The sequence below is a fragment of the Pipistrellus hanaki genome, assembly GCF_964339955.1.
Source record: "Pipistrellus hanaki genome assembly, chromosome: 4".
Lineage (NCBI taxonomy): Eukaryota > Metazoa > Chordata > Mammalia > Chiroptera > Vespertilionidae > Pipistrellus > Pipistrellus hanaki.
In genome coordinates, this window is record NC_140506.1 from 25777196 (window position 1) to 25803637 (window position 26442).

At 47.4% G+C, this 26442-nt stretch overlaps 1 protein-coding gene across 6 annotated transcripts; it reads left to right on the forward strand.

Annotated features, from left to right (window-relative positions):
- Positions 1 to 35: 35 nt before the first annotated feature.
- On the forward strand, positions 36 to 21851 carry BRD9 (bromodomain containing 9). Of its 6 annotated transcripts, none has more exons than XM_084882060.1 (17): positions 43 to 229; positions 712 to 926; positions 1233 to 1369; positions 1588 to 1700; positions 3157 to 3217; positions 3598 to 3742; positions 7378 to 7488; positions 8171 to 8346; positions 9624 to 9756; positions 11750 to 11825; positions 13016 to 13117; positions 13727 to 13859; positions 15801 to 15912; positions 16686 to 16724; positions 17321 to 17420; positions 20054 to 20221; positions 21516 to 21851. In XM_084882060.1, exons 1-17 carry the CDS (start codon positions 178 to 180, stop codon positions 21614 to 21616), a joined length of 1974 nt encoding a protein of 657 aa, XP_084738186.1. In that variant the 5' UTR covers positions 43 to 177; the 3' UTR covers positions 21617 to 21851. The 6 variants fall into 6 exon arrangements, with proteins under 6 accessions (XP_084738189.1, XP_084738186.1, XP_084738187.1 ...); XM_084882061.1 differs by having other exon boundaries at positions 8231 to 8346; XM_084882062.1 differs by having other exon boundaries at positions 8234 to 8346.
- The last annotated feature ends 4591 nt before the right edge of the window (positions 21852 to 26442 follow it).

Below are 26442 nucleotides of genomic sequence, written 5' to 3' on the forward strand. Positions count from 1 at the left end.
GGAAGCACTCGTGCCTGCGAGCGGGCGGGGCCAGTTCCGGCCTCGGCTCTACTTCCGGCGTGGCCCCACGACCTCCAGGGGTGAGGCGGGCACAGAGCCAGGGCCGCGGGGGCGGCGGCCACGCTCTGGCCGCGCTTGCTGCTGCCCTCGGCCCCGCGCCCCTGCCCCGCCGCCGCCATGGGCAAGAAGCACAAGAAGCACAAGACCGAGTGGCGCTCCTCGTACGAGGGTGAGGCGGCGGCGCGCTTTGTGACGCCGGGCCGGGCGGGCGTTCGCGCGGTGGAAGGGCGGGCGGGCGAGGGTCCCGGGGACGTGCTAAGGTTCCGGGCGCGGGTGCCTTCGCGGTGGGCGGGGGCTCGAGCCCGGAGTCTGGTTCACCTCGCAAGTCGTGGCGAGAAGCCGAGCATGTGAGTTGACTTGTGTCCGGGTCTCCGGGAGGAGCTCTTACTGCTCTGTCCTCCCGCCTTTCCCCGCCCGGTCCTGCAGCGCTCGTTCGTGTCAGCTGACAAGGGGGTGGGCAGGGGCCAGGGGCTTGGGGATGCGGGATCGCGCGGCGGGGTCCCAGGTCCTGGCCTTGTTGCGTCCCCCTCCCTCTGGCTCCCTGAGGATAATGCAGTGTAACGGGACAGATGTGGGCGGGAAAGGGGAAGTAACACCTGGGATGTGTTTTCTCGAAGCATACACCGTGAGGGCCCCTCTCTGTCTCTACAGAGTATGCGGACAAACCCTTGGAGAAGCCCTTGAAGCTGGTTCTCAAGGTTGGAGGAAGTGAAGTGACTGAACTCTCTGGATCTGGCCACGATTCCAGTTACTACGATGACAGGTCAGACCACGAGCGAGAGAGGCACAAAGAAAAGAAGAAGAAAAAGAAGAAAAAGTCAGAGAAGGAGAAATATCTGGACGATGAAGAAAGAAGGAAACGAAAGGTAAAGGAGGGTAGTGGCCCCCAAGCCCCAGGGGGTGGTGGGGCATACAGGATGAGTGCTACAGGGCTTAGGAAAGGGGGTGATTTGTTTGAAGCAAAACAGACCACAAAGGTAGTTGCTTCATTTCTGGTTCTTTGAGCATCACCTCTCCCTTGACTCCTGGGGAGAGTCTTTGCAAGGGTGGGAGTCTGGAGTGAGAAGAGTCTCTGGAAGAGGGTGTTTCTCTCTTAGCTTTGTGTTTCCCCTTAGAAACGGTTTGTTTAAAACTGTTTGCATTGCTTTCACGGCCTTGACTTTGCCTCACAGGAAGAGAAGAAGCGGAAACGGGAGAAGGAACACTGTGATACAGAGGGAGAGGCTGATGACTTTGATCCTGGGAAGAAGGTAGAAGTGGAGCCGCCTCCCGATCGGCCAGTCCGAGCGTGCCGGACACAGCCAGGCAAGTGCTGGCATTTTCAAAGTCTGTCTTGGTACTGTGTCCTTCCGCTTTCGGGGAGAAGCACAGAAGGAAGGAGCAGTGTTTAATCTTCCAAGGTCTCACACGAAATGTAGCTGGGTCTGAGATTCCTTTTTATTGTTGTTATTGTTAAAGGAAGGGGTTGACTTTATTGTTGTTAATCCTCACCTGAGGATATTTTCCCGTTGATTTTTTTTTAGAGAGAGTGGAAGGGAGAGGAAAGACAAAGAGAAACATCGATGTGAGAAAGAGAGACGTCGTTTGGTTGCCTCCCAAACGAGCCCGGACCAGTGTCAGGGATCGAGCCTGCAACCGAGGTATGTGCCCTTTGACCAGAATCAAACCCAGGACCCTTCAGTCTGGGGGCCAGTGCTCTATCCACCAAGCCAAAATGGCTAGTGTAGGATCCGAAATTTTTTCCATCTTTGAACTTCTAGAATATGGTTTGGCCAACTGCTGCTCATCATAGATGGGAGGAGGCTAGTTTACAATCAGTTTATTCAGAACCTGGGAGCTGTGTTGGCTCCACCAAAGGAGAGCTTCCAGAACCCTCTGATCTGTGTGTGGTCACTTCCCACTGTGTGTGGTCAGAGGCTCCCAGGTGGTCACGGAGTTTGTTCTTCCGGGACTTCTTTTCTTGCTGGGGGAGGTCGGAGGGATTGTATCGCAGTAATGGCAGGTGCTGTTTTCTAGCAGTGCCCTCTGCTGTGGGAGTCATTGCCCTGGTGAACAGGTAGGTCTCATGGCTGCTGAGCATGTTGAGGAGACGAGAAGGTCAAGTACAAACATTTCATTAAATGAATGGAATGTGTCTACAAAGTTAATACAGTCACTGGTAATTGTTAGCTTAATCTGACTTCTTCCTTGAGGTCACACACTGGTGCTCCCTCTCTCCCCAGTATGTCTGAAGAGTTAATGATCATATGATGCTTTCTTGGTGATTCTGAAGAGGGTCACTGTTGGGGACTTGCTGGTCTGCACTCCCGTTGTGCTTCAATGGAGGATGGCATTTAGAAACCAAGTCTCTGTCCTGGGTGTAGCCCTCAGTGGACAGAGCTAAGAAAGGCCATTTACATACATGCAACTTGTAGAGGGAAACTAGACCAGCGTCTGTGTTTACATTTACCAAAAACCATGTTTTCACAAGTGTGCCCAGAGATGTAGCTAATAACTGCAGTGCTTGCAATAACCCGTGTAGTGTGTCTTCCTATCTCCATTTCACACAGGAAGAGCAGGCATATTCAGACATTTAGGACTCTCAAGTGAAATGATAGTACCCTGTTTCCCGAATTTTTGCTCCTAAAGATGCGCTAGATCTTATTTTCAGGGGATGTCTTATTTTTCCATGCGCTAGGTCTTATTTTCGGAGGATGTCTTATTTTCTGGGAAACACTGTAGTTAATCCTGGATCAACTTCTATATCTAAACCTTTGTTCTCCCCTTCATACCTTGTCTGGAATATAGCAGGCCCTTTGATGATAAGTGCTAGAAATAGATTGATGACTGATACCTATGTGTTGTTGTTTTAAGGGATATTGGCACTCGGTTTTGGGGACTGATGTGTGGGTGTCCTTTGTACCCAGCTGAGTTTGGGGGGAGGTGGAGCAAGGCTGGGTCTGGTTTATCTTTGTACCAGTTCTTATTTGAATCTTCTTACTAAAATGCAGTGGAACTCGAAACAAATAAGTACATACTGTGAAATTGGAGCTCTCCAGTGAAGTGATATCTAAATCTTTTTGTTCAATTTATCTTTTCTACTTTTTAAATCATCAGCTGAAAATGAGAGCACGCCTATTCAGCAACTACTAGAACATTTCCTCCGCCAGCTCCAGAGGTAAAGAGTGTTTCTAAAGAGCTTGTGCTTGGGGACATTTGGGTGTCCTCTATGGCTGAGGTGTTCTTGCCCTCACCACCATCACATGCGAAGTAGACACTTGCCTTTCATTGGTAACGCCCAATCTGACTGGGAGGGAAAGCATGTGGGCAATGTGGGGGGCTGTCAGAGATGCTATAATGTAGGTGTCATAGTTGCAGCCAGGATGCTAGTTTTGGAATTTTTAGTGTATTCAAAAATTTTAAAGAGCACAAATTTTATTTTTTATTGGTAAGAAACAACTTTGATAAATTAATATTTTTATTGTGAAGGATTTTGTATCATTCAGGAATTTAGGTTTTAGGGGTTTCCAGTTTAAATAAAGATGTTTTTGTTTTCAGAAAAGATCCTCATGGATTTTTTGCTTTTCCTGTCACGGATGCAATTGCTCCGGGATACTCAATGATAATAAAACATCCAATGGATTTTGGCACAATGAAAGACAAAATCATGGCTAATGAATACAAATCAGTCACGGAATTTAAGGTAAATTAATTTCAGTTCCTAAAACAATTGTTTGGAAGCTCTATATTTATGTCTAGTAAATGCTTCCTTCATCTCAGGTCATTTCCAGTTGCAAGTTTTCACAGGTGTTTCTGTGTTTGGGTTGAAGTTTCACATAGCATCGAGGAAATGGATTCGTTGTAACTTTCTTTGTATTTTGTCTAGAACAGTGATTTTCAGCCTTTTTCATTTCATGACATGCATAAACTAATTATTAAAAGTCTGTGATGCACCAAAATATATTTTTTGCTGATCTGACCAAAAAATAGCTATAATTTTGATTCATTCACACAAGACGGCTATTGTGTGGGGGGGCTGTCATTTTTTTTAAATTATTTATTGTTGAAGTTATTACATTGTCGTTTACTTATTTATTTATTTATTTATTTGACAATCTAAGGGAAAAGTCAGTTGTCCTGGCCAGTGGGCTCAGTGGTTAGAGCATTGGCTCTTTCACTGAAGGGTCATGGATTCAATTCCCAGTCAATGGCATGTATCCGGGTTGCAGGTTTGATTCCCAGCCCCAGTCAGGGTTGGAAGGCAGTCAGTCAATGTGTCTTTCTCACATCGATGTCTCTCCCTTTCTGTCTCTACCTTTCTCCTTCCCTCCCTTCCTTCCACTCTAAAAAAAAAAGCAATGAAAAGAAAAAATAAGGTCAGTGCCCCTGACTAAACTAGTCAGGTATTGCATGTTTTAAAAATTCTTGCGGCATAGTGTTTGAAAATATCTGGCTTAGAAGCTGACCCATATGTTACATTCTATTTGAAATGCATTTCCATTTTTTTTAAGTACCTGGGTTGGCATAATTGAGACACCTTAGGTCAAGCAAGGATGTGTCTTAGTTGGCCTGGTTCCAGAATGGCTATTTTTTGAAATACAATTTTCCTAATTCTTAGTTTTGTTTTGTAACAACTGGGTTTTATAAAATAATAAATTCTTACATCCCTTGAGTGCTTTGCTCTTGACTCGCTTTCTTAGTATCAGCTGTGAGAGATAGAAAGCGTGAGGGGAATAAAAACAAATGCTTGGTCACATTGGCAGTAGTGCAATTAGAAAAGGCCATTAGGCTTTTTTTTTTTTTTAATATATTTTATTGATTTCTTACAGAGAGGAAGGAAGAGGGATAGAGAATTAGAAACATTGATGAGAGAGAAGCATCGATCAGCTGCCTCCTGCACATCCCCTCCTAGGGATGTGTCTGCAACCATGGTACATGCCCTTGACCAGAATTGAACCTGGAACCCTTCAGTCTGAATGCCATTGCTCTATCCAGTGAGCCAAACCAGCCAGGGCACCATTAGGCTTTTTTCTTAGGTCTGTCAACTTCAGAAAAAGCTTGGTTTTTCTCTGTTTACTGGAGACGTCACTGAAAGGGTTTGCTGATCTGCAGAAACAATACGACAGACTAGAAGGAAAATAGGAAGAAATCAAAGTTTTCACAGGAGGGTCCCCTAACACTCCAGAGGGCAGGTGGAACAGTGATCCATGCCATAAAGTCCTCTGCCTTTTCTGACCGAGGCCCCTAGTTTGGTCTCACCCAGTGACAAAGCCACGATGGGAGCAATGTTCACCCCATCTCTTGTCCTCAGGAAAGTGATAGTTTTTTATTGATTGATAAAATTATATGTTCTGGGTGTACAATTCTACAATACGTCATCTGCATAATGTTTTGTGTTCACCACACCAAGTAAAGTCTCCTTCCATCACCATTTATCCACCCTTTATTCTTTACCTCATCCTACCCCCTTTCCCTCTAGTAATCACCATGCTGTTATCTGTGTTATGAATTGTTTGTTTAGTTCCTCCACCATTTTCACCCAGTCCCACACCCCCCTCTCCTCTAACAACCGTCAGTTTTCTATCTGTGAGTCTGTTTCTGTTTTGTTAGTTAATTTTATTTGTTAGATTTCACATATGAGTGAAATCACATGGTACTTGTCTTCTGGATATGGAGAGAGCATTAAGCTAAGTGAAACAAGCCAGTCAGAGAAAGATAAGTCAAGAGTGTTCTGAACCTGACACAGTTGCCTGTGATGGACGGGGGCTTCATAGCCTCCGTTCCAGCCCTGGGGACGCTTGCACAGTGACTTGGTAAGATCCCTGGATAGCATGTGCTGTGTTGGTGTGCGGCTTCAGTGGTCATTGTCCATCCTGATGTCTAATTCATCTGTGATAGCTGTGTGCTTCATAATTTGTTTAGGATGTTAAAATACTGATGTTTTAAATAATACAAATTGTTCAATAGGACTGTCCATATTTTAGTCCTTTTCTAATAGCACTAGAATAACTATTTGTAGACAAAATTTTAAAATTCTGTGAAAAAATCACAGAGATAGGACATATGACTATGTCCACCTCTCAGTTCACCCCTGGACTTTCACTTAACTTGGCTGTTGGTCCTTGCTCCTATTTATGTCTGAGTTCCTCCCTAAGAGAGAGGAAAGGGCTGGAGATGGGAGCCATCCTCTTCTCTCATGAAGTGAGGGTACAGTAAGGCTTCTATATAACGGACTAATTTAGGCAATGGTTGTCTGTTAAAGCCGAAAGTCCTTTATATAATAAAGCAGGTTTTCCAAGTGCATATGTTAAGAAATTAACAAATTAGTTAGTTTATCTGTAAAATTAAGTATGTATTAAGAAGTTTAATTTCACAGAAAAGTTTACTGTATGTATTATTACAATTTTAAATTTGTACTGAATAGATCTAGTAAGTGTGTGCATTAACCAGTCACTGCAAATAAACAAATGCCCGTGGCTGGGTGAGCCTGAGCGCTAGTTGGAGCATCATGGCCTGCATGCTTTAAAACTGCTGCAGAAAGTCATGCCCTGGGCCAACAGAACCTGTTACCATGAGCAATGCGGTATGATCACGTACTAATCATTAGCTGAACGTTTACAAATGGTGACTCTTGGATTTAACTGTTACTGTAGATATGTAATGTTATATTGGCGAAATTACTACAGTGTTTTTTCCAACATATGGCCTATTTGCTAAAATTGGTTAAAATTAACAGTGAATTAAAACAATAGCACCCTGTTTATTTAATTATAAGTAAATCTTGGTTAAAAGCTTATATTTAAATTAACAGGGTGTTAATTTTCAAATATGACATTCGGAACAGAAATTTTGTCTGTTAAATTGAGATCCACAAAATCAAGGGTTTACTGTATTATGCTCAAAAAAGTACAGGCTTTGCCCTGGCTAGCTTGGCTCAGTGGATAGAGCGTCGGCCTGTGGACTGAGGGGTCCCGGGTTCGATTCCAGCCAAGGGTACATGCCTGGGTTTGGGCTCAATCCCCAGTGGGGAGTGTGCGGGAGGCAGCAGGTCGATGATTCTCTCTCATCCTTGATGTTTCTATCTCTCTCTCTCCTTCTCCCTTCCTCTCTGAAATCAATAAAGAATTTTTTTAAAAGTACAGGCTTTGTTTAAAGATCAATGAACAATTAGAAAAATTTCTCTGAGTTTTAAAGTTAATTTTTTTAATCAAACAACCAAATTAAATTGTTTTTCACTTAATTTCCAGCTCTTCATTTTTGCCCCTTTGATAGAAATCTATAAACTCTTTGCTGTTGTCTGGGTGACGTTTCAAACTTGATGATTTTTTTTTTTTTCAGGCAGATTTCAAACTGATGTGTGATAATGCAATGACATACAACAGACCAGACACTGTGTACTACAAGTTAGCTAAGAAGATCCTTCACGCAGGCTTTAAGATGATGAGCAAAGTAAGAAAGCCACTAATAGCGAGGAGCCACAGAAACGAGAGCTCTCCTCTACGTTGTTTATGCCTAAACAGAAACTCACAGTGAATGACATGCTTCCATCTTTCCGTCACTGGCCACCGCGTGGACCCCTCTGCTCTAGGGTAGACACCCCAGGCTGCCCCCTCCATGTCCTACTCCTCCAGGCACTCTCCTCCTTCTGTTCCTGCTCCTGCCCTAGCTGTAATGTCTCTGTTAGGGTGGGTGGAAAATTCCTGATCTGTTGATCTCATGTCTAGGTGTCTGTCTCTCTGGACTGCCGCTAGCCTTTGGGTTTGTTTTATATGGCTGCCTCACTGAATCGGCCAGGACATCCTGGCCATCCTGAATGGCTTCCCAGATCTGTCCTGTGAGCCATGTTGCATGTGTCACATGTCTAGGACCAGTGCCTTGTGCCTGATGAGCCTGTGGGTGAGGTGCAGCCCTGTGCCCTCTGGCCTGTTCCCTTCTGCCGGCTCTGAGCGCTCACCAGCTAATCCGCTGCACCCTTTGGTGCTGACCCCACGACCACCTCCCGCTGCACTGCATGGAAAGTTAGCTGTTAGGCCAGGTGAGGCTGTGGCCATCCCCATCCCATCCCATCGTCATGGCGCCTTGGCTTTGAGGGAGAGGTAAAGTCGTGCTGCTCTGTCCTTTCTGATTCTAGGAGCGGCTGTTAGCTTTGAAGCGCAGCATGTCGTTTATGCAGGACATGGATTTTTCTCAGCAGGCAGCTCTTCTGGGCAATGAAGACACAGCTGTTGAGGAACCAGTTCCCGAAGTTGTACCTGTACAAGTAGAAACGGCTAAGAAATCTAAAAGGCCAAGTAGAGAAGTCATCAGGTAAAGAGAAGTGCACTCGCCTGTGGAGTAGGACGCCCGTCTTGGGAAGGCGGGTGCTCCTTGGGAGAGCAGGTTAGGGACACAGGCCTGTGTTTTCACCTTATCTGGAGTAGCTTAGGAACAGGCTTCTAGTGCAGCCTAGTGGGCAAAGCACAGCTCCTCAGAAGCTTAGGTCAATTTTCGAAGGCACCACCCTTCCTGCCCACCTTGAGAGTTAGGTGACCATCGTGTGTGGGTAATGAATATCACCACTGTCACTGGAAGGTGTTGGAAGACCATGAGACCCCACAGTTAGTGCTGGGAGGAGTGGTAGTTTGCTGTGTTACCCATACTCTCCTACAAGGAGCACAGTAACTTGTCTTGGAGGAGAGTCAGTGCACACTGATGGACACAGAAGACAAAAGGGCTGAGACGACCCCTGCTGCATGCACATGTGCTCTGTCCCAGGTGTGACACTGAGCTCATCTGTTCAGCCCTGCAGTATGTCTCCTGTCACTGCCGATCCCACATGTGTCCTGTTTATGAATATTTGTTGGCTCTTTACTTACAAGAAGCCTCCTTACATGGTGGACACTTGCTGGTGACCTGGGCTTGCCTATTCCAGGCTCAGGGAACAAAATTGTGTCACGTTGGACAGACAACATGCATTTCTTACAGCTCCTGTAGCTGTAAATGCTGGTCCAGAGGAAGGGCCTTGCTGTAAGCTCAGGATCCCTAGGCAGGGCTTGATCCCATGGTTCCCTGAAAAGGTCCCACCCACCTGCTTCTAGAATCTTCCACAGCAAAGGCGATTTCCTTTTGGTGCTGCACCTCTCAGCTTTTTGAATCAAGATCTCTACTGGAACCTGAGGCTGGCTTGCTAAAGTCTTGGGGAGTCCCTTGTGTCTTGCAGTGGGGGTTGCTCTTCAGCCCAGCAAGCAGACTTATGTTCCCAGCCCCAACTCACCACCAGCACCTCAACCCTCCACAGGATTTTTGACACTTTTTCTAATGGTGCCTTGAATGGTGCTTTAACCAGTGAGGCTGCTGTTATGTTTCTTCTATTTTTCTTAATGCAACTGAAACATAACAGATGCTTGGCTTATACTTTTCATCTTAGTGACAGAAAGGGTTTTGTTTAAAAGTGGTTAAAACTAAAAGAAAAAAGAGCAAAAGTGCACTTTGTGTCACTCCTACTGGCCCTTTGGTGACTCTGGGGGGCAGTAGGGACTGACCACAGTGGAGAGGGATGAGGCGTATGCCTCCTGATGACTTGTGTGTGTGTTCCTGCCTTGTAGCTGCATGTTTGAGCCAGAAGGCAATGCTTGCAGCTTGACTGACAGCACAGCAGAAGAACATGTGCTGGCTTTGGTGGAGCACGCAGCAGATGAGGCTCGGGACAGGATCAACCGACTCCTTCCAGGTGGCAAGGTAGTGCTCCCTAGTGGGTGGGTGTGTTTTCTGCCAGAACATTGGCACAGCCGTTAGAATCAAGACATTAACGTCAGGATGTTACAAGTGTCTAGTCCAAGCTCCGTTGCTGTCAGGGGGTGCCTTTGTCACTGTAGGGTAAAGCTCAGGAGCACATGCTGCAATCGGGGTCAGCTCCTTGTCCTCACTGGCCCCATCTCATGGAGGCTAAAGGGGTCATCCAGGGTCAGACACCTGGGTCAGGCATATGTTACCCTCCATCACACCACGGCTGAGCCTGCCAGCTTCCCTGCTGCAGGTCAGTTCTTTTCCCTGTGTACTCACATCTTTGTGCCCTTGCAGTCATTCATGGGTCTGACCCTGTGTACTCACGTCTTTGTGGCCCTGCAGTCACTCATGGATCTGACTCAGTGTGCCTGGTGGAGGACTCTCCAGGGGCTGCTGGTCCTCAGGAGGAGGTTGTACCATTCTGTGACCATCTTTTCTCTGACACAAGAAGACATTCTAGTCCAACATGTTCAGTAGAAATTGTGCAAGCCACATATGCAGAATTTAAACTTCCTAGTAGTTGTGTTAACAAGGACACAGGTGAAATTCTAATATATTTTACTTGACCTGATATACTCAAGATCTGATTTCAACATGTCTGAACTATTTCACATTTTTTTTCATACTAAGTCTGTAAAATGCAGATTGTAAAGAATTTTGAAATAACTTTTTGGATACATTGGATTATGTAAATTCTACTAGAGGCTCAGTGCACGAAATTTGTGCACAGGTTGGGTCCCTAGCTGCTGCCAGCTCCTGGAAGGGGCCTTCCTTTGTTCTGCGCCACCCCCTGGTGGTCAGTGCATATCATAGCAAGCGATCAACCTGGGCATGTGCCCAGACCTGGAATTGAACTGTGACCACCTGATTCATAGGTTGATGTTCAGCCACTGAGCCACACCAGGTGGGCTCTTTACTTGTTTTTAACATGCCTGCTAGAAAATTTGAGGTTCCCTGTGTGGCTTATGCTGTTGTTCTGTTGGTGGTCTGTACCCCTGTTGCACTTGAGCTGTGGAATTGGCCGTTTCCCAAAGGATCCCTAGTTCCTTAGTGGAGAACAGTATTCAGAAACCCAGACCTAGGCCATTACAAACAGCATTTAGAAGGAACCTAGACTGATGTCTTTATTTATATTCACCAAAATCCATGTTTTTATAGTGAATTTCGGATGCCATCCAGTATAACTGGGCCTGCTTTATCTTTCTCCTTTTCGGTTTTGTAATTCACAGTGAGAAACCTGACTCGTATTATCCTTAATACACTTATTTGACCAAGAGTAATCAATTTTACATCCCTTATTCCCTACTCACCCTGCTTGAACCCTGTTTCCCCTTTGGGCCTTGCTGCTCCCATTCGGACATTCGGTCCCTGAATTTGGGCTCCAGCACCTGGACAAGTGGTTACCCTTCTCTACCTCTTCCTCACACACACGACACAGGTGCCTTCGCTTCCTTATTCTCCTCGTGGCATGCAGAGGAGAAGTTGGTCTTATTTGGTGGTTGGTTTTTAAATGGAAATAGCTCCCATGTGCTTTAGAGATGGAGCCTCTAGGCTATTCATTGATAACATGACATTCGTTGACCAGTGTCTTATTCTGATTGTTTTGTTGAGGCTTCTGACTTATTGTTAAAGGTTGTTACTAGGTAAAGTTTTCCGTTTCAAAAGCTCCTTTTTAGAAGGCGTCATAAGGAGCTTTTCTAAGTTCTTTCATTGCATTCGTGAGCACTTCATTTGCAAGTGGGTCTTAAACTCCAGGGAAGGATATGAGAGGGGCCTGGTCTTTGTTCATGGAGAAACAAGTGACCATTATGGCCTTTCAGGGTTGTCCAAGCTAGGCCATGCTCCTAGGCCTTTATTTTGTTGGAGCTTCTGTAGAAACCCCAACTGTAGAAGCTCAGGGTTGTCACTTCTGGGGCAGTGTGTACTCAGGCCTGCTTCCTTGCAGATGGGCTACCTGAAGAAGAGCGGAGATGGGAGCCTGCTCTACAGCGTGGTCAACACGGCTGAGCCAGATGCCGACGGTGGGTGGTCCTCTCAGGGCTGTTTTCTTCTGAGAGCCTTCATGCTGTTCTAACCTCTATTCCTATTCAGTGATTTTAAAGCCTTTTAACCTGTCTGTGATGTCTACTTTCCCTGGAGTGTGTGACACTGGTGGTAAAATATAGATGAGAGGTCCTTTTGGTTCCCTGTGCCTACACACCCCCCTCACCACAACACCTTGGGTAGTAAATGGACTGAGGGTGGTTGCAGTGGGGGCGGAGGTGTTGTCCAGACTTTTCTGACAGAACGACACTAGGACAGCCAGCAGGACTGGGATTGTGCTCCCGCAAAGCAGCAGACATGGGCTGGGCTTTCTGATGGTTCACTGAGACCTCCTTTGTCAGAGACCAGAGCCCAACTCTGCCTCATTCTCTTGAAAGAGATAACTCAGCTCAAACACAAGTTTTAGAAGAAAAACCCCAGTTGATGATTATATCAAGGATGATCTGGAAGAAGGCATAAATGTTGGTTCCATCCTACCTGTATGATCATTTTTGTAGTCTTGAAAAAGTAGTTTTATACTTTTCTATCTGCGTGAAAAAGATTTCAAAGGCTTGTCCTTTTAATAAAAGCAAAACTCACTTGAATTGAATTCGCACACACACTTAGAAAATGAAATACTTTTCTTTGCCTTGCAACAAGTATAAGCTCTGATCAGTTTCTTTGCTCTTTAGCCAGAATGAGTCTTACTGTTCTTCCTAAGAGACTAGATGAGTTGATTAGCAGTTAACTTAGAACACGAGGTGGAGGTTCTGGTTGGGGATTTGCAGGATCCTGCGCAGGTCACGTGAATAGTGGGTGAATGATAATTCAGCTTAGGAATGTGCAGTTGGAGGGTGTACGAAGGTGGGGACTCACTGTTGCTATTAGGACACATACAGCATTTCTCAGAGATGCTGAGTGTTCAGTTTGAAAATGTTATGTTGCTGGTATCATGGTCTGCGAGCTGAAGGTTTTCATTATGTTGACTTCGGAGTAATCATAAAGTGAAATTGGAGTGCAGTTAAGGTTTGAGAATGGTAGTTGGCTTTAGTAAATCTGATATTAGATGGTCTTTATGGAGAGGCCCAGGCACTCTCTCCCACACATACCAGCTGTGAGTTGGAGAGAGGGCTGGAGCTGCTGTGTGGGCAGAGCTCCGAACCGCCGGCTCACAGCTCTGGTCTTACAGAGGAGGAGACCCATCCGGTGGATCTGAGCTCCCTCTCCAGCAAGCTGCTCCCCGGCTTCAGCTTCACCACTCTGGGCTTCAAAGATGAGAGAAGGAGCAAAGGTGAGTGTGGGGAGGGGCACGGGTGGGAGCATCACCGCAAGGGATCTTCCTCACTTACTTGTCTTTAGAACTGTACCCCATTCTGATTTTGAAACCAGTAATAAAGACCATTTGAAGTGATGGGAATAAAAATTACATTGGGCAAGTTCCTCCTTTGCCATCAGTTTTTTTGTTTGTTTGTTTGTTTTTTTAATACATTTTATTGATTTTTTTACAGAGAGGAAGGGAGAGAGATAGAGAGCTAGAAACGTTGATGAGAGAGGAACATTGACCAGCTGCCTCTTGCACACCCCCTACTGGGGATGTGCCAGCAACCAAGATACATGCCCTTGACCGGAATCAACCCGGGACCTCTCAGTCCGCAGACCGACGCTCAACCACTGAGCCAAACCGGTTTCGGCATGCCATCAGTTCTTGACTTATGGCTGGGTCTCAGCCCCGCACTTTGTGGAATTCTCCAGATGGATTTCATAGAGGAGAAAGGGTGCTGCAGGGGGATACATTATGCAAGTGAGCAGCACAAGGAGAAAGCTGGAGTCATCTTGTGCCAGATGTAATTTGATGTAAATCTGCTGTTTCTTATGCTTTCCCTTTTTATTTCACTCTTAGTCACATTTCTCTCAAGTGCCAGTACTGCACTTTCAATGCATAATAATTCTGTATTTGGAGACTTGAAGTCAGACGAAATGGAGCTTCTGTATTCTGCCTATGGAGATGAGACAGGTGTGCAGTGTGCGCTGAGGTAAGCTGTGCACAGAGACACGGGCGGACTTCTTGCTTGCACTGTGATGGGAGCTATTTTCCTCCTGAGCGTTCAGAGCCCTTCTGTAGGCAAATGGGGATGGGGGAGACAGCCACTGGTAGCAGGTTCAAATAGCAGAAATTTCCAAGTTCTTTTCAGTAAACTGTTGTGGTCTGCTGTAGGCTGGTCATGAAATTAGGGGAACTCAGTCACAATTTTAAGAAGGTGGTGATCCAGTTCAAAAAAGCATTTGTGTGGCATGTGTAACCACCTGTGTATGTTTAGTAGGAATTTCACAATTGTATTGAATGTGGCTCTTGATGACTGCATAACAACCCCCACAGACAGGGCAGTGAACAACTGACATCCATTGTCTCCTAGTCCCGCAGGCTGCAAGTCTGAGCTGCAGGTGTCAGCAGAACCGCTTTCTTCTGGGGCCTCTGTGTTGTTTCATCCCTTGTGTGTGTCTGTGTCCGGATCTCCTTTTCCTATAATGACACCAGTCATACAGAGTTAGGGGCCACCCTGAAGACTTAATTTTAACTTAATCACCTTTTTAAAGGCCCTGTCTCCAAAAGCACTCATTCTAAGGTGCAGGGGTTAGGGCTTCAACCTATGGATTTTGGGGACTCACTTCCAGCCCCTAACAGTGACTAAGATGCAATATTAACATTATAGGTGTAGTACTCTGTTTCTGTAAGAATGTTTTTAGTGTGTACGTTTTGTTTTCTGTGGAAAAATAGAATTTTAGTAATTTTCTATGGAAAAAGTAACTTAGTTTTACTAAAGCCTCTAAGAAATTGAGTCTTTTCATACGATATCTGTTTTATTCTATAAAGAAACAAAATATATGGAAAATAAAGTCAGCCGCTCGTGCAGTAATGAATACTAACCCATATTTTTGTGAGAAAAATGAAGAAATTTCTTATAGGAGAGTGGTATCATAAGTTGGTGACCCTCTCTTCACTCCTGCTTAACCTGGCAGCATCTCACAGCTCTTCAGGGGCACCAGTCAGCTTTTTTTCAGTAGCACCATGTAGCTGGGCCGTGATTGCTTTCCGCAAGTGCGTTCCTGAAATGCATGCAGATTCTGTCTGCCATACAGTGACAGTCAGCACGTGGGCACCCCTTGGAAGGCAGGCAGGCAGGGCCTGGCCTTGGTACCAGGGCCTCTTCCTACTAGACGTCCCACACCACCTTCCCTAGACACTGTCCTGGGGCACTTTCAGACCTGCTGTGAGTGTTCTGGCCAGTCCCCATCCCCTTCTCAGCTGTCCATGTGGTGGTTTCTCATAAAATGTTTCTCCTGGTAGAGACTGGCGGTGCCGCTTCTGTCCAGCAGCCCTCCTGGCTCTCTGGGGGCCTTTGAAGTCTTGGCAGGCCTTTTGAGCCTTTGCCTGGCTTTGATGCTAGGACCATAGGATTTCCGTTTGATGCTTCCTTTTACATTTTTTGGTAATTTTATTTAGTTTTTAAAGCATTCACATGGCCCATAAATCAAAGTGAAACTACAAGGTGTCCTTGGGGAGCCTGGCTCCCACAACTGCTCCCTCCCTCCTTCAGTAAGAGCTGTTTACACTGTGCATCTCCTCAATCTACTTGTATTTTAAAACCCAAAACAAATAGGTACGAATGTGCTTTTACAAAGTCAGCGAACGTCATCATGTGTATGTATACACGCTGATCTTCACCTTGCTTTTAAAAAATTGAGATCTTTCTAACTTTTTGGGGTCATGGCCCACTTTAAGGATCTGATGAAGTTTTTTGCTCCATTTCCCGTATCTACCACCTCTGGAAGGTTCGCAGCTCTCAGGAAGACCCTCTCATGGAGAAGCAGCTGAGGTGTACTGATGTCAGGACTGCTGGCCTTGTGGCAGCAGAGTCTGGAAGATGAGAGCACATAGCGTTTGTGTCAGCCTGTTCTCTCCTGGCCCTTTCCAGCCTCCAGGAGTTTGTGAAGGATGCTGGGAGTTACAGCAAGAGAATGGTGGATGACCTTCTGGACCAGATCACAGGCGGAGACCACTCCCGGATGCTCTTCCAGCTGAGGCAGGTGGGCTGTACTATGGTGCCACTCCTGTAGAAGGGCCCATCCGAACAACTGGATTCTCAGGGAAGAATGCTGTTTTTAGGTCATCCGTCACAGTTCTTACATTATGTTTCTGTTGGACAAGGCTGGTCTAGATTTTATTTTCTTCCTTTAAAGAATGTTTATGTTCATTTTGGGAGAGTTGTTACTTCTGAGTGACCTGACCTTTTTGATACTTATTTTTCTGCTTAGAAGTTTATGAAAATCATAACATAAATGAATCTCAGAAACAGTATTTTGAACAAGAGGTCCCAGATTCAAATGTGTACAAACTGAATGGCTATTTTTAAGGTATATATGCAGGACTAGAGTATTTTTACGGTAATGCTCCTGCCAGATTATAGAACAGTGGCTCAGTGCCACATTCAGACTGTAGTCACATGTAGTAGTCAAGCATAAGCCCTCTTTCAGGTACCATATAGGCCGAGGAGAGGGGTGCATGGCCCCATAGCTCTGCCCATCCAAGGGCAGGGGCACCATCAGAATTGTCAGAATTCCAGCTGGTCTTGTGCAGCTCTTCCAGGTTAAATCACCAGCCCTGGTATTTTCCTGAGCTGCCTGGAGACCCAGGGTACGGCATCTGATTTTTACTCTATCCCACACTTCCAGCTGTACAGAAGCATCCAGGCCCAGCTCAGATTCACAAAATAGTGGGAACATAATGAACATAGCCCAAGAGTATTATCCTATATAAAATGTTTTGGAAAAGCTGATGTCCTGCCTGTTTTGCTTTGCAGAGGAGAAATGTCGCCATGAAGCCATCAGATGAAGTGAAGGTGAGTTCCATGGACATGTAAGTAAAAGGGTTCAGGAGGGCAGTTGTGCTCTGCCTTTGAACTGGGATGGTTGAGAAGAGCTTTGTGTCTTGTCTTGTTTAGAAACTGATTAAGTTTCTGATGAGTAAGATTAAGTGGTTAGTGTCTTTCCACTCCCTGATTTTTAATGGCTTGGGGTGAGGGATATAAAGCCACGGTATATTCCTCCAAATTCAGATTCAGGATTTCACGGGTGCCCGGCAGGCAGGGCTGTCAGCAAGAGAATGTTCTGGAATCTGCTACATTACTTGTTAAGTGAAGCCCCTGAAAGACAGTTGTGGACTTTCCAGGTGCTGTGTACTTACTGGCCTGATACAGAGATTTTTCCATGTTCCCTCAGCACCTGTCGTCCCCCCAAGAGCCATCAGCCCTTGTGTGTCAGTCTAGAATTGTTGGTCTAGGTAGTGGCTCACTTATGAGCTCATACTCCGTGGTCCCTGGACTGTGGCATGGGCTGGACACTCCTTGGGACTGGGCATGACAGAGCAGGCCTGTCCTGCCATTGGATGTTCACTGCCTACTTAGTAGCACCTTTCCTTTGTTTCCTGTGTCTGCAGGCTGGGGATTCCCTAGGAGACGGTGGCTCCGTGCTGGATTTCATGTCAATGAAGTCATATTCTGACGTCTCTTTGGACATCTCCATGCTCAGCTCTCTGGGTAAGTTTTGCTGGGCACATGCCTCCCTTGTAACACTGCAGTCGGATCATCAGGCTCAGCTGAAAGAAAGTGGCCCCTAGTACTGCATTTCCACTTACTAGTAGTCTTGAGGGGGCAGTCCCAAGGGGCCCAGGGCTGGTATAATGCTGCCTGTACTTGATCCCGAGAGGGTGGCATAGCCTGGTGAGGTGGCCATAGGTGAGTGCCCCGCTGTCCTCAGGACCATCTTCAGATGGCTCCAGATGGGGGTGCGCCTGGATCTCCTTCCTCACTTTAGGCTCTGTCTTCCGATCGCTGGGTCTTTCATTCTGTTGGTGCAGGCACCTGCTGTTAGTGCATTAGTGTGCTTGTGTGCCCACCAGGATGTTCCCTTGTGGACTGCTGACCCCATGTACCCTCTCCCCCCCACCCCCACCCCCTGTGAAATGCCCTCTGTATCTCATATAACATCCAATCTTTTGAAATCTACTCTGCCATCCCAGCTCCCTGTTGACTAGTGGTATTCGTGATACATCTTCTCTTACTTAGGACACACCTATGTTTTCACCTGAGAGCAACTCGCCCCCAGGGACATGTGGCAACATCTAGAGGCATCTTCACTTGTCACAATTGGGGTGTGGTGCTTCTGGCATCGCCTGTAAAGGCTAGAGATGCTGCTAAACTGTCTGAAGCCCACAGAATAGTCCCCCACAGAGTGACCCAGCCCAGTGTCTGTAGTGCCTTATGTTAAAAGTGGATTTCATCAAACCTTTTTAAGCGCGTAAAGTAAGTCTTGCTTTGTCATCCTTCCTGACAGTCTCTGCTTCTGGTTGGAGTGTGTTTACACCATTTGTTTAAAGCAATTGGATTCATGCCTGCTATCTTGCTTTTTTTCTTCTTCATTTTCCCAATATTTGGGGGTCCCCAGGTTTGGTGATTCCCTAGGACTTAGTATATAGTTGTCCTCACAGTTGTGGTTTATTATAGCAAGAGGACACAGACCAAGCTCCCCAAAGGAAGAAGGGGTGCTCTGGAGAGCAGGCACAGTTTCCAGAGCCCCATCCCCATGTGTCTTACGGGATTTACCCAACCCCCAACTGTGATTGCGACAGCACAGCACCTGTGCGTGGCACAGCCCCCGGGCTCCCTAAAGGAAAGCAGGTGTTCAGCACCAAGCAGCCTTTGCACAAAGGCTTAGACTCAGGGAGCTCTTCCTGTCATTTGGGTGGCAGGAGCCCTCCTGACGGCCTTACTCAGTAAGGTAGCAGCTAGGGCTGCTGTAATAGCGCTTTCCTTATCCAGCCATCCTTTTTTGCCTCTTGCTGAATCATAAGATTTTCTCCTTATTTCTGGTTGTCAGTAGTTTGGTCATAATATGTGTTGTTTTTCTTTAAGTTTATTATTCCTAGCTTATGTTCAGCTGCTTGATCCTGAAGGTTTAGAGGTTTTATCAAATATGGGAAGTTTGGCTATACTCTGATTCTACATTGAGTCTATGTTTTGGGCTGTCCTATGCTGCATCCTCAAGGGCACTGAGCATCCCTTCTGCTGTTGTCTTTCCTGGGGTTTCCCTTCCCAGCCAGCTCCATTCTGCTTTTCAGTGTTGTCATCCCTTTCTTACCCCATGGTCCTGGTTTCTCTGCCTTTAACACATGAGTGTGTACCCAATTGTCATTTTAACACCCTGTAGCTCATTTCTGCGTCTCTTCACAATGTTCTCTCTGGTCGGGCCGTGTTTTATCGCTTTACCTGCCCGGTGATTTATTGGTCACATACCTTTACATTGTGGTGGGCCTTGCTCCAATGGAACTACCGGACCCTATCTGGGTTTTGCTTTGAGGAATTCTTAGGGTGGGCACAGAGCCTCAGTGTAGGGTGACTGTGGTCCACACATAGGCTGCATCCTTCCTCATGCTTCGGACATAGATAGTCACACACATGTGTGAGCTGTTGAACTCCCTGGCAGGACGCAGAGCAGTGCTTGGCCAAGACTTGTGAGTTTCAGGCAGCCAGTCTTCTCCAGCTGGTAACCCACGGACTGCCTGGCCCTGCAGGTCACTGCCCTGGCTGTATCCTGTGCCCAGTCCTAGTCTCTGCAGGCCTCTGTCCCACACGTCATCCTGTCCTCTAGCTGTTTGTGACAGAAATGCAAGGCCTCTGTCCATAATGCCTCTGGTGTGGTGCCTGGTTTCTTGTGAAGCACGTTGCCCCTCCCGTCATTCTCTACCCCTTCCACTTGCTCCAACTGTATCTCCCTGTCTTCCAAAGCTTGCCTGTGCTCATCTGGCTTCACTTATGAGGGGTCATTGTCCTGAGTGTACGGGTGACAAGTAGGAGACTGCAATTGCAGACCAGAAGTGCCAGGACTCGGTGCTTGATAGGTGTACCTGTGTCAATGTCTCGTCACCTGTGTGTGTTTTTTAATATATATTTTATTGATTTTTACAAAGAGGAAGAGAGAGGAAGAGTTAGAAATATCGATGAGAGAGAATCATCGATCAGCTGCCTTCTGCACACCACCTACTGAGGATGTGCCCATTACCAAGGTACATGCCCTTGACCGGAATCAAACCTAGGACCTTCCAGTCTGCAGGCCGACGCTCTATCCACTGAGCCAAACCAGTTAAGGCAGGTTGTCACCTGTGTTTGCACAGGGAAAGTGAAGAAAGAGCTGGACCATGAAGACAGCCATCTGAACTTGGACGAGACGACAAAGCTCCTACAGGATCTGCATGAGGCGCAAGCAGAACGAGGGGGCTCCCGGCCGTCGTCCAACCTTAGCTCCCTGTCTAACACCTCCGACAGGGATCAGCATCACCTGGGTAAGGTGGCCCCTGGCCTGCCCTCTGCCCCAGATTTTCCATCAGTCTGCGGGGAGAGCAGGAGTGCTGGTGACTGTCAGGAAAGGCTAGCGATCCTAGGAGGTTGCAGCTTGTGTGGGCAGTGAGTCCACGGGACTCCAGCTCCCTGGAGCTTGGAGAGTGGGCATGTGGGCACTGAGGTGAAATGTTTGAGTGGAATTCAGTCTGTGTTAGGAATTTGTGGCCTTGGCCATAAGATACTGGCAGACCATGTGTCAGGAGGAGTCCTAGGTGGCTGCATACTGAGGCCCTGGGTCAGGGGCAGAAGGAAGCTGAGGCTGCAGACGCTGCAGCCATGCAGAGTTAGACATTGGAGTGTTTGTTTCTTTCTGTTGTTCCCATGTTTAGTTGTAAAACAGTGGGTTGACAAGTTTATTCCTCCAGGTTCCTTATTTGGGGAGAGCACAGGACCTTCCTTAGACGAGGGCAGGGTGGGGGTCCCGTGTTTTTTGTTATTTGTTGTTGTTAATTCTCACCCGAGGCTATTTTTCCATTGATTTTTAGAGAGATGGGGGTGGGGGAGAGAAGAGAGATATTTTGATGTGAGAGAGACACACTGATTGGCTAGGAATAGGACCTGCAACCCAGGTATGGGCCCTTGACTGGGAATCAAACCCCAAACCTTTGGTGTGTGGGCTGACGCTCTAACCATTGAGGCATTGGTCAGGGCAGGGCTCCTGTATTTAATGAGTATCATAGCCTTGCCAGGAGGGGAACCAAACAAATATTTGCCTCGTGGCTCCTTGAATGTCTGTGCTACTAGTTTAGTTTCCAGATAGGGATATTGAATTATTCTTTCTGAGAATAATTGGCGGGTGAAAGTAATCAGCTTCAAAGTTTTGGCAAAAACTGTGCAAATAAGGTATTTCTGGTCCCATTAACCTTGTAAGAAATGGCCATGAAGTAGGTTCCAGGTAGAGTCCTACATTGTCTTCAGGTCTGAGAACTCCATCATCCTGGTGGGGGGTGAGGGGACAGGCCTAGGATTTGTCTGAGAGACTCCTGGCCAAGGAGCCTTTGTTCTTGCAGAACCAGCCAGGGCCAGTCTCTAGCTTCAGGGTGTTTACAGCCATGTCTGTGATAAGCGGCTCTCTGCCTTCTCCCCAGAAGTGATGGGGGGTGGTACCCTGGGTAGGATGAGGGGGTGGCCTGCACCCCAGGAGCCATTCCTCTGGGCTTTGCTAACAGCAGACATGAGATTTGAGCCTGGACCATACACATCTACTGAAATGTCTTGTCTTTCCCATGCTTGCAGGAAGCCCTTCTCGCCTCAGTGTCGGTGAGCAGCCAGAGGTGACGCATGACCCATACGAATTTCTTCAGTCTCCAGAACCTCCAGCCTCTACAAAGAGCTAGCTTTGTAGATAGTCATTAATTTTTTTGTTTTATTTTTATTTTATTTTGTTTTCATTTGTGTGTACAGTTTTTGTTGTGAGACAAAGACTATCATGTTCCCTTGGGCCTGCAGGAAGCAGCGCAGGGAGGGGGTGAATTGTCTCTGATCATGTCGGCCACATGTGGACCATGTTTCTGTAGACAGTCCGGTGAGCTTGAATAGTGGGAATCCTAAATAAAGGGTGTGTAAAGCTGGTGTGGCCTTTCTCTAAGCTTCATGGTGTCAGTGAAGCCCTTCTCTGCTGCGGGTGTGGGCGCCCTCATGTCCCCCACAAGTGGCCTTTGGAAAGCAGAGTCTGTTGGGGATCCTGTGTATTCTTTCCCACTGTCCCCCACATCTCCACATTTCAGAAGCAAATCATGGTGGGGGCCATACAGAAGCACGTGGGGAGCCAAGCCTAGCACCCTCCTGGCCCTGGACAGGCAGGAGTTGCATGCAGCTTCCCTGTGCCTAATTCAGTGCCTGAGAAAGGAGTGCATTCTGCTGGAAGACTTGGAGGTCAACTGTCTACTAGCTACGATGAAGTGTTCTGTCCATAAAATATTTATTCTGGATATGTTTGCTGGATGCCTGCTTATATTGGCAAAGTACAAAGATCTTAAGATATACCAAGAGTGTAATTGTATAGAATTATTTACAGCACTGCTAGGTGTCCACTTTTGTGTGACTTTTCAGTAAAAATCCTTTGTCATGAGAGTTTGACACTGTCTGTTCTCCCTGCCATCTCCTCAGCATCTAGCCTGGTTCTCAGTCTCACAGTGACATCTGGGGATCCCTGCATACCTTTCTGCTCTGTTCCCTTTTTGTGAAAACACAAAATTACCTTCTGGGTTGGCAGTCCTTGGGGGAGAACGTGTGTGACTTGGAGGTAGTGGGCAGTGTGGTAAGTCTGGCCCATGAGCATTGCTGAACAGGACCCTGCTGGAGAAAGGGAAGCAAAACCTGTCACAAGTGAACCGTCAAGCAGCTGTGGCCCAGCCAGCGTGGCTCAGTGATTGAGTATCAACCTATGTACCAGGAGGGTGGGCTCGGTCCCCAGTGTGGGGTATGCAGGAGGCAGCCAATCAATGATTCTCATCACTGATGTTTCTTTCCTTCTCCCTTTCTGAAATCAATAAAAACATTTTTTTTAAAGCAGCTATGATGAGAGCAGAAAAGGAATTTTTTTTTTTTTTTATCATTGCCCAAGGATATGTTTTTATTTATTTGAGAGAGAGAAAGGAACATTGACATCTTGCCTCCTATATTCTCCTGACCAGGGATCGAACCCAAAACCTAGGTATGTGCTCTGGCCAAGGCAGAAAAGAATTGTTATTCTTTGTCAATATAAATTTAGGCCCAGCCCAGGGCAAGGCCTTTTTGCTCAGAAAGCTGCAGGCCCGCAGGAAATGACGATAAAGGAATCATCAGGACTGGAGGAACCTCTGACCCACGGGCTTCAAGTTTTATTAAATCTTTTTATTTTGGTAAAGTCCATCTGAGAAATTTATTACCCATTGTCGATACACAATTCAGTGGCCTTTGCCCCTTCACAGTGTTTCCATTTCCCAAAGGGAAGCCCTGTACCCAGGTGTGTGCACATGCGAGTGCTCAGGTGAGCTGTGTGTGAGCACCTTTGCCTGGCCGGTCCTGTGCTTACCTCTGCTCCCTCCTGTGGCTGTTCCCTGGCCCTCCTGCCCACACCAACCTCCCCCACCTGCAGTGTAGACCCTTGCAGTGAGGGGGCGTTCATCAGGATCTCAGACTGCACACCAGAATGACACGCAGGTTCTCAGAGGGTTATAAAAGAAAGTCTTGGACCATCTGGATTTCAGCGTGTTGATCAGTCACACCAGATGGGTGTTGTGCAGTCCATAAAACCTGTGGTGCGTCTGCATTGGAAGGGGCGACGGCGTGCTGCAGTAAGGGGACAAAAGCAGGCTGTGACGTGGGCCCCACAAAACACCAGTCACGTTTTAGTCCCTGTGTGCATGCCTATGCACAGAAGGCCTGGTGGCCCTGGGCTGGAGGCCTGACTTTGCAGCTTCTCTGTTCTTACCTCTATTTCCTAATGTTTGTACAGGGAACCCACGATGCCGCCGAGAGGGCGATCAGCTCAGGTGGCTGTGGCTGTGTCATTCTGTAGCGTCTAAAATTATTTTCATGAAGCAAAGACCCTGAGGTGGGATCATTTCTCAAAGGCATGAGTGGCTGAGGTCACTCTGTCTCTGGGTCAGTCTGGAGGCCCCCACCACCTGCAGACAAGGTGCCCTGGAGTAGTGCTTTCTCCACCCCTCACGCCTGGCCTTCAGTGTCACACAGGAACTGTTTGGGGGCCTGACAGCCTTCAGACAAAAAGTGTTGAGGTCATTTGCCCCTAGAGTAACGGCCGTGCGGCCACCCCGCACCATCCATGGACTGTGCATGTGTGTGTCGGGAAAAGCATGCTCTTTGCACGAGGCAGAGACAGCGTTAATCTTTAGTTACCAGGAAGCGCTTTCAAGAACTGTGAAGGCCACGCTGACCAACAGCTTGCGAGGTGAATCCACTGAGACATTGCCGTCCAGGAACAGGGCTTCCTCAGTCAGTCCTTTTGGAAGTGTAGGTGCCTTAGACTGACCGCCCTCCCTGAGAGGTGCCAAGCCCTGGTTGTCAGTTACCGAGATCATGGCTCTGAGGCCTCCCGCAATCTGTGGCCTCCGTGTGCTGTTGGTTAGATTCTCAGGGGTCAGAGACACAGTTCAGCAGCCCAATTGTCTACCCTGTGTCTCTGGTAGTGCCTTGGTCTGGCATCTGATGGGACCCTGGCAACAAGGGCCTGGTCTGGGCAGCACCATGGACAGCGGTGCCTAGCAGCCATAAGTGGCTGTTGAGTCAGCCTATGGGCGTCTGGGCGCTAACCTCTCTTTGGCATGGCTTCTAGGTGGGGGTCAGTGTAGCAGAGCTGTGTTGGTACCAGCTTGGGTCTGCCCACAGGTGGTACTGATGTCCAGGAGCCCTGGGAGACAGCCACCCACCCCACAGTGGCCTGGTGATAAGGCCTCCGGACCCTTCATTTCCTGGGACCTCTGAGGCTGGTGATTACAGAGAGCCTCTCAGGCCCTGTCTCCTGCTCACCTGTGATCTGCACAGGTTTCCAGGATATGTGTCCCTGTCACCCCAGGTGCTTTGTTCCTGTGCTGTTTCTTAGGATGACACTGCTGCAGTGTGAGAAAATGGAATGCCAGGTGAGTGGGGAAGGAGGTCACGGGGCACACGAGCCAGGTGGCTGAGCAGAGTGGACTGACCACAACCAGAGGTCAGCCTCAGCATCAGCCCTGTAGGCCCATCTCCATGCTGATGAGTGGTGGGTGCGATGTGTGCTTGGTGTGTGGTTTATGTGGTATACGTGTGTGGGTGTGGTGTGTGTGATGATGTGGGTGTGGTGTGGTGTGCATGTGTTCACATGCAGTGGCAATATCAAAGCCATGTGTCAGGTCGGGTAGGAAAGAGAGCCTTTTCCTCGCTCTCACTGGGGCCTGACCAGTTTGGCTGCATGGCAGTGGCGGGAAGTGAGCTCAGTGAGGAGTGAGGAGCCTGCTGAGTCTGCTGTTGCTGGTTGGGTGTGGGAACCTGGCCTGGCTGTCTCTTTCTCTCACTGGGGCATGCGGCCTCCACCGTGCTATCCCAGCCCTGCGGTCCTCACCTCACTCAAGCAGTGTGGAGGAATGGGCCTGTGCCATTGGCCGATGAGACACACTACGGTTTCATTTCTCTACGCATGGAGCAGGCAGGGAGAGCTCAGTCTCAGTAGGAAGTGGTATTTCCAGAAATTCCTTGAAGTTGAAGGAATGGTGGCTGGAGGTGGAGGCTCTGATTCCCTCAATGCAGGGGAAGGGACTGTCCCCAGACAGGCACTTTGTCCACACAAGGAGATAGTGGGGTGCTCACGGGGAGCCCACTTTAATTGTGCCTGTTTCACCCAGAAGGAAACAGGAAGTACCACATGTGTTGACAGCCAGGTTGTTTTTTTTTGTTTTGTTTTGTGTTTTGTTTTTTTGTTTTGTTTTGTTTTTTAACTGATCTGATCTCCCAAGAGAGAAGAGTTTGAATTAGAAATAAAAGAGTTTGAACTAGAAACATTTTCCTGTTTGCACATATTTCAAACTGGGTGAAAAGAACGCTTGGTTTTTATTCATGGAGAAGAGCGCAGACCCTGCTGAGGGGGGAGGAGTGAGATGAGGGTGTGCAGTATTTTTGGGTGGGGTGGCAGGCAGCCCCTCTGTTTCTGAAGAACCATTTAGATCCCAAAGCTCAGCGAAGCGCCTGGGAGAGCTCCGCACAGCACCCCAGAAAGTGCCGGGCTTCAGCCACCGCTGCAGATCATCTGTGTCCTAGGAAACGGGGTAAGCGCATGCCTCGCACTCATTAATTTGGCATATGTCATCTTGCTGGCACCCTGCCTCCGACCAAGCGTGTCTGCTGACAGTTGCACAGACTCATAGCTCTGTCATCAGGCGTTGTTTCAACTTGATTTTATTGTAGATTTGATTCAGACATAATTGTAGATTCATTTGCTCACCACTGTGGGTAATCTTCAGATGTGATGGCGTGAACACTTTCGGTATTCCTTGAGTCTCATTTCAAGATCTTTCAGTCTGCTCCCACACTGTAGTGAGTTTGGTTTCATCTATTTTAGGTTCAAAAGACTGTCTGAACTTGAAGAATTGCTCTGTTTTAAATTCTACAAAAATCTGCCCAGCCGACGTGGCTCAGAGGTTAAGCATTGATCAACCTATAAACCAAGAGGTCATAGTTCAATTCCTGG

What these genes read in the sequence shown, in the direction of transcription:
- BRD9 (XM_084882060.1), top strand. Translation starts at nt 178, where the DNA reads ATGGGCAAGAAGCACAAGAAGCACAAGACCGAGTGGCGCTCCTCGTAC. An exon ending in AATCAGTCACGGAATTTAAG is followed by an intron (nt 3,743 to 7,377) that starts GTAAATTAATTT and finishes TTTTTTTTTCAG; the next exon opens with GCAGATTTCAAACTGATGTG. An exon ending in CTCCATGCTCAGCTCTCTGG is followed by an intron (nt 17,421 to 20,053) that starts GTAAGTTTTGCT and finishes GTGTTTGCACAG; the next exon opens with GGAAAGTGAAGAAAGAGCTG.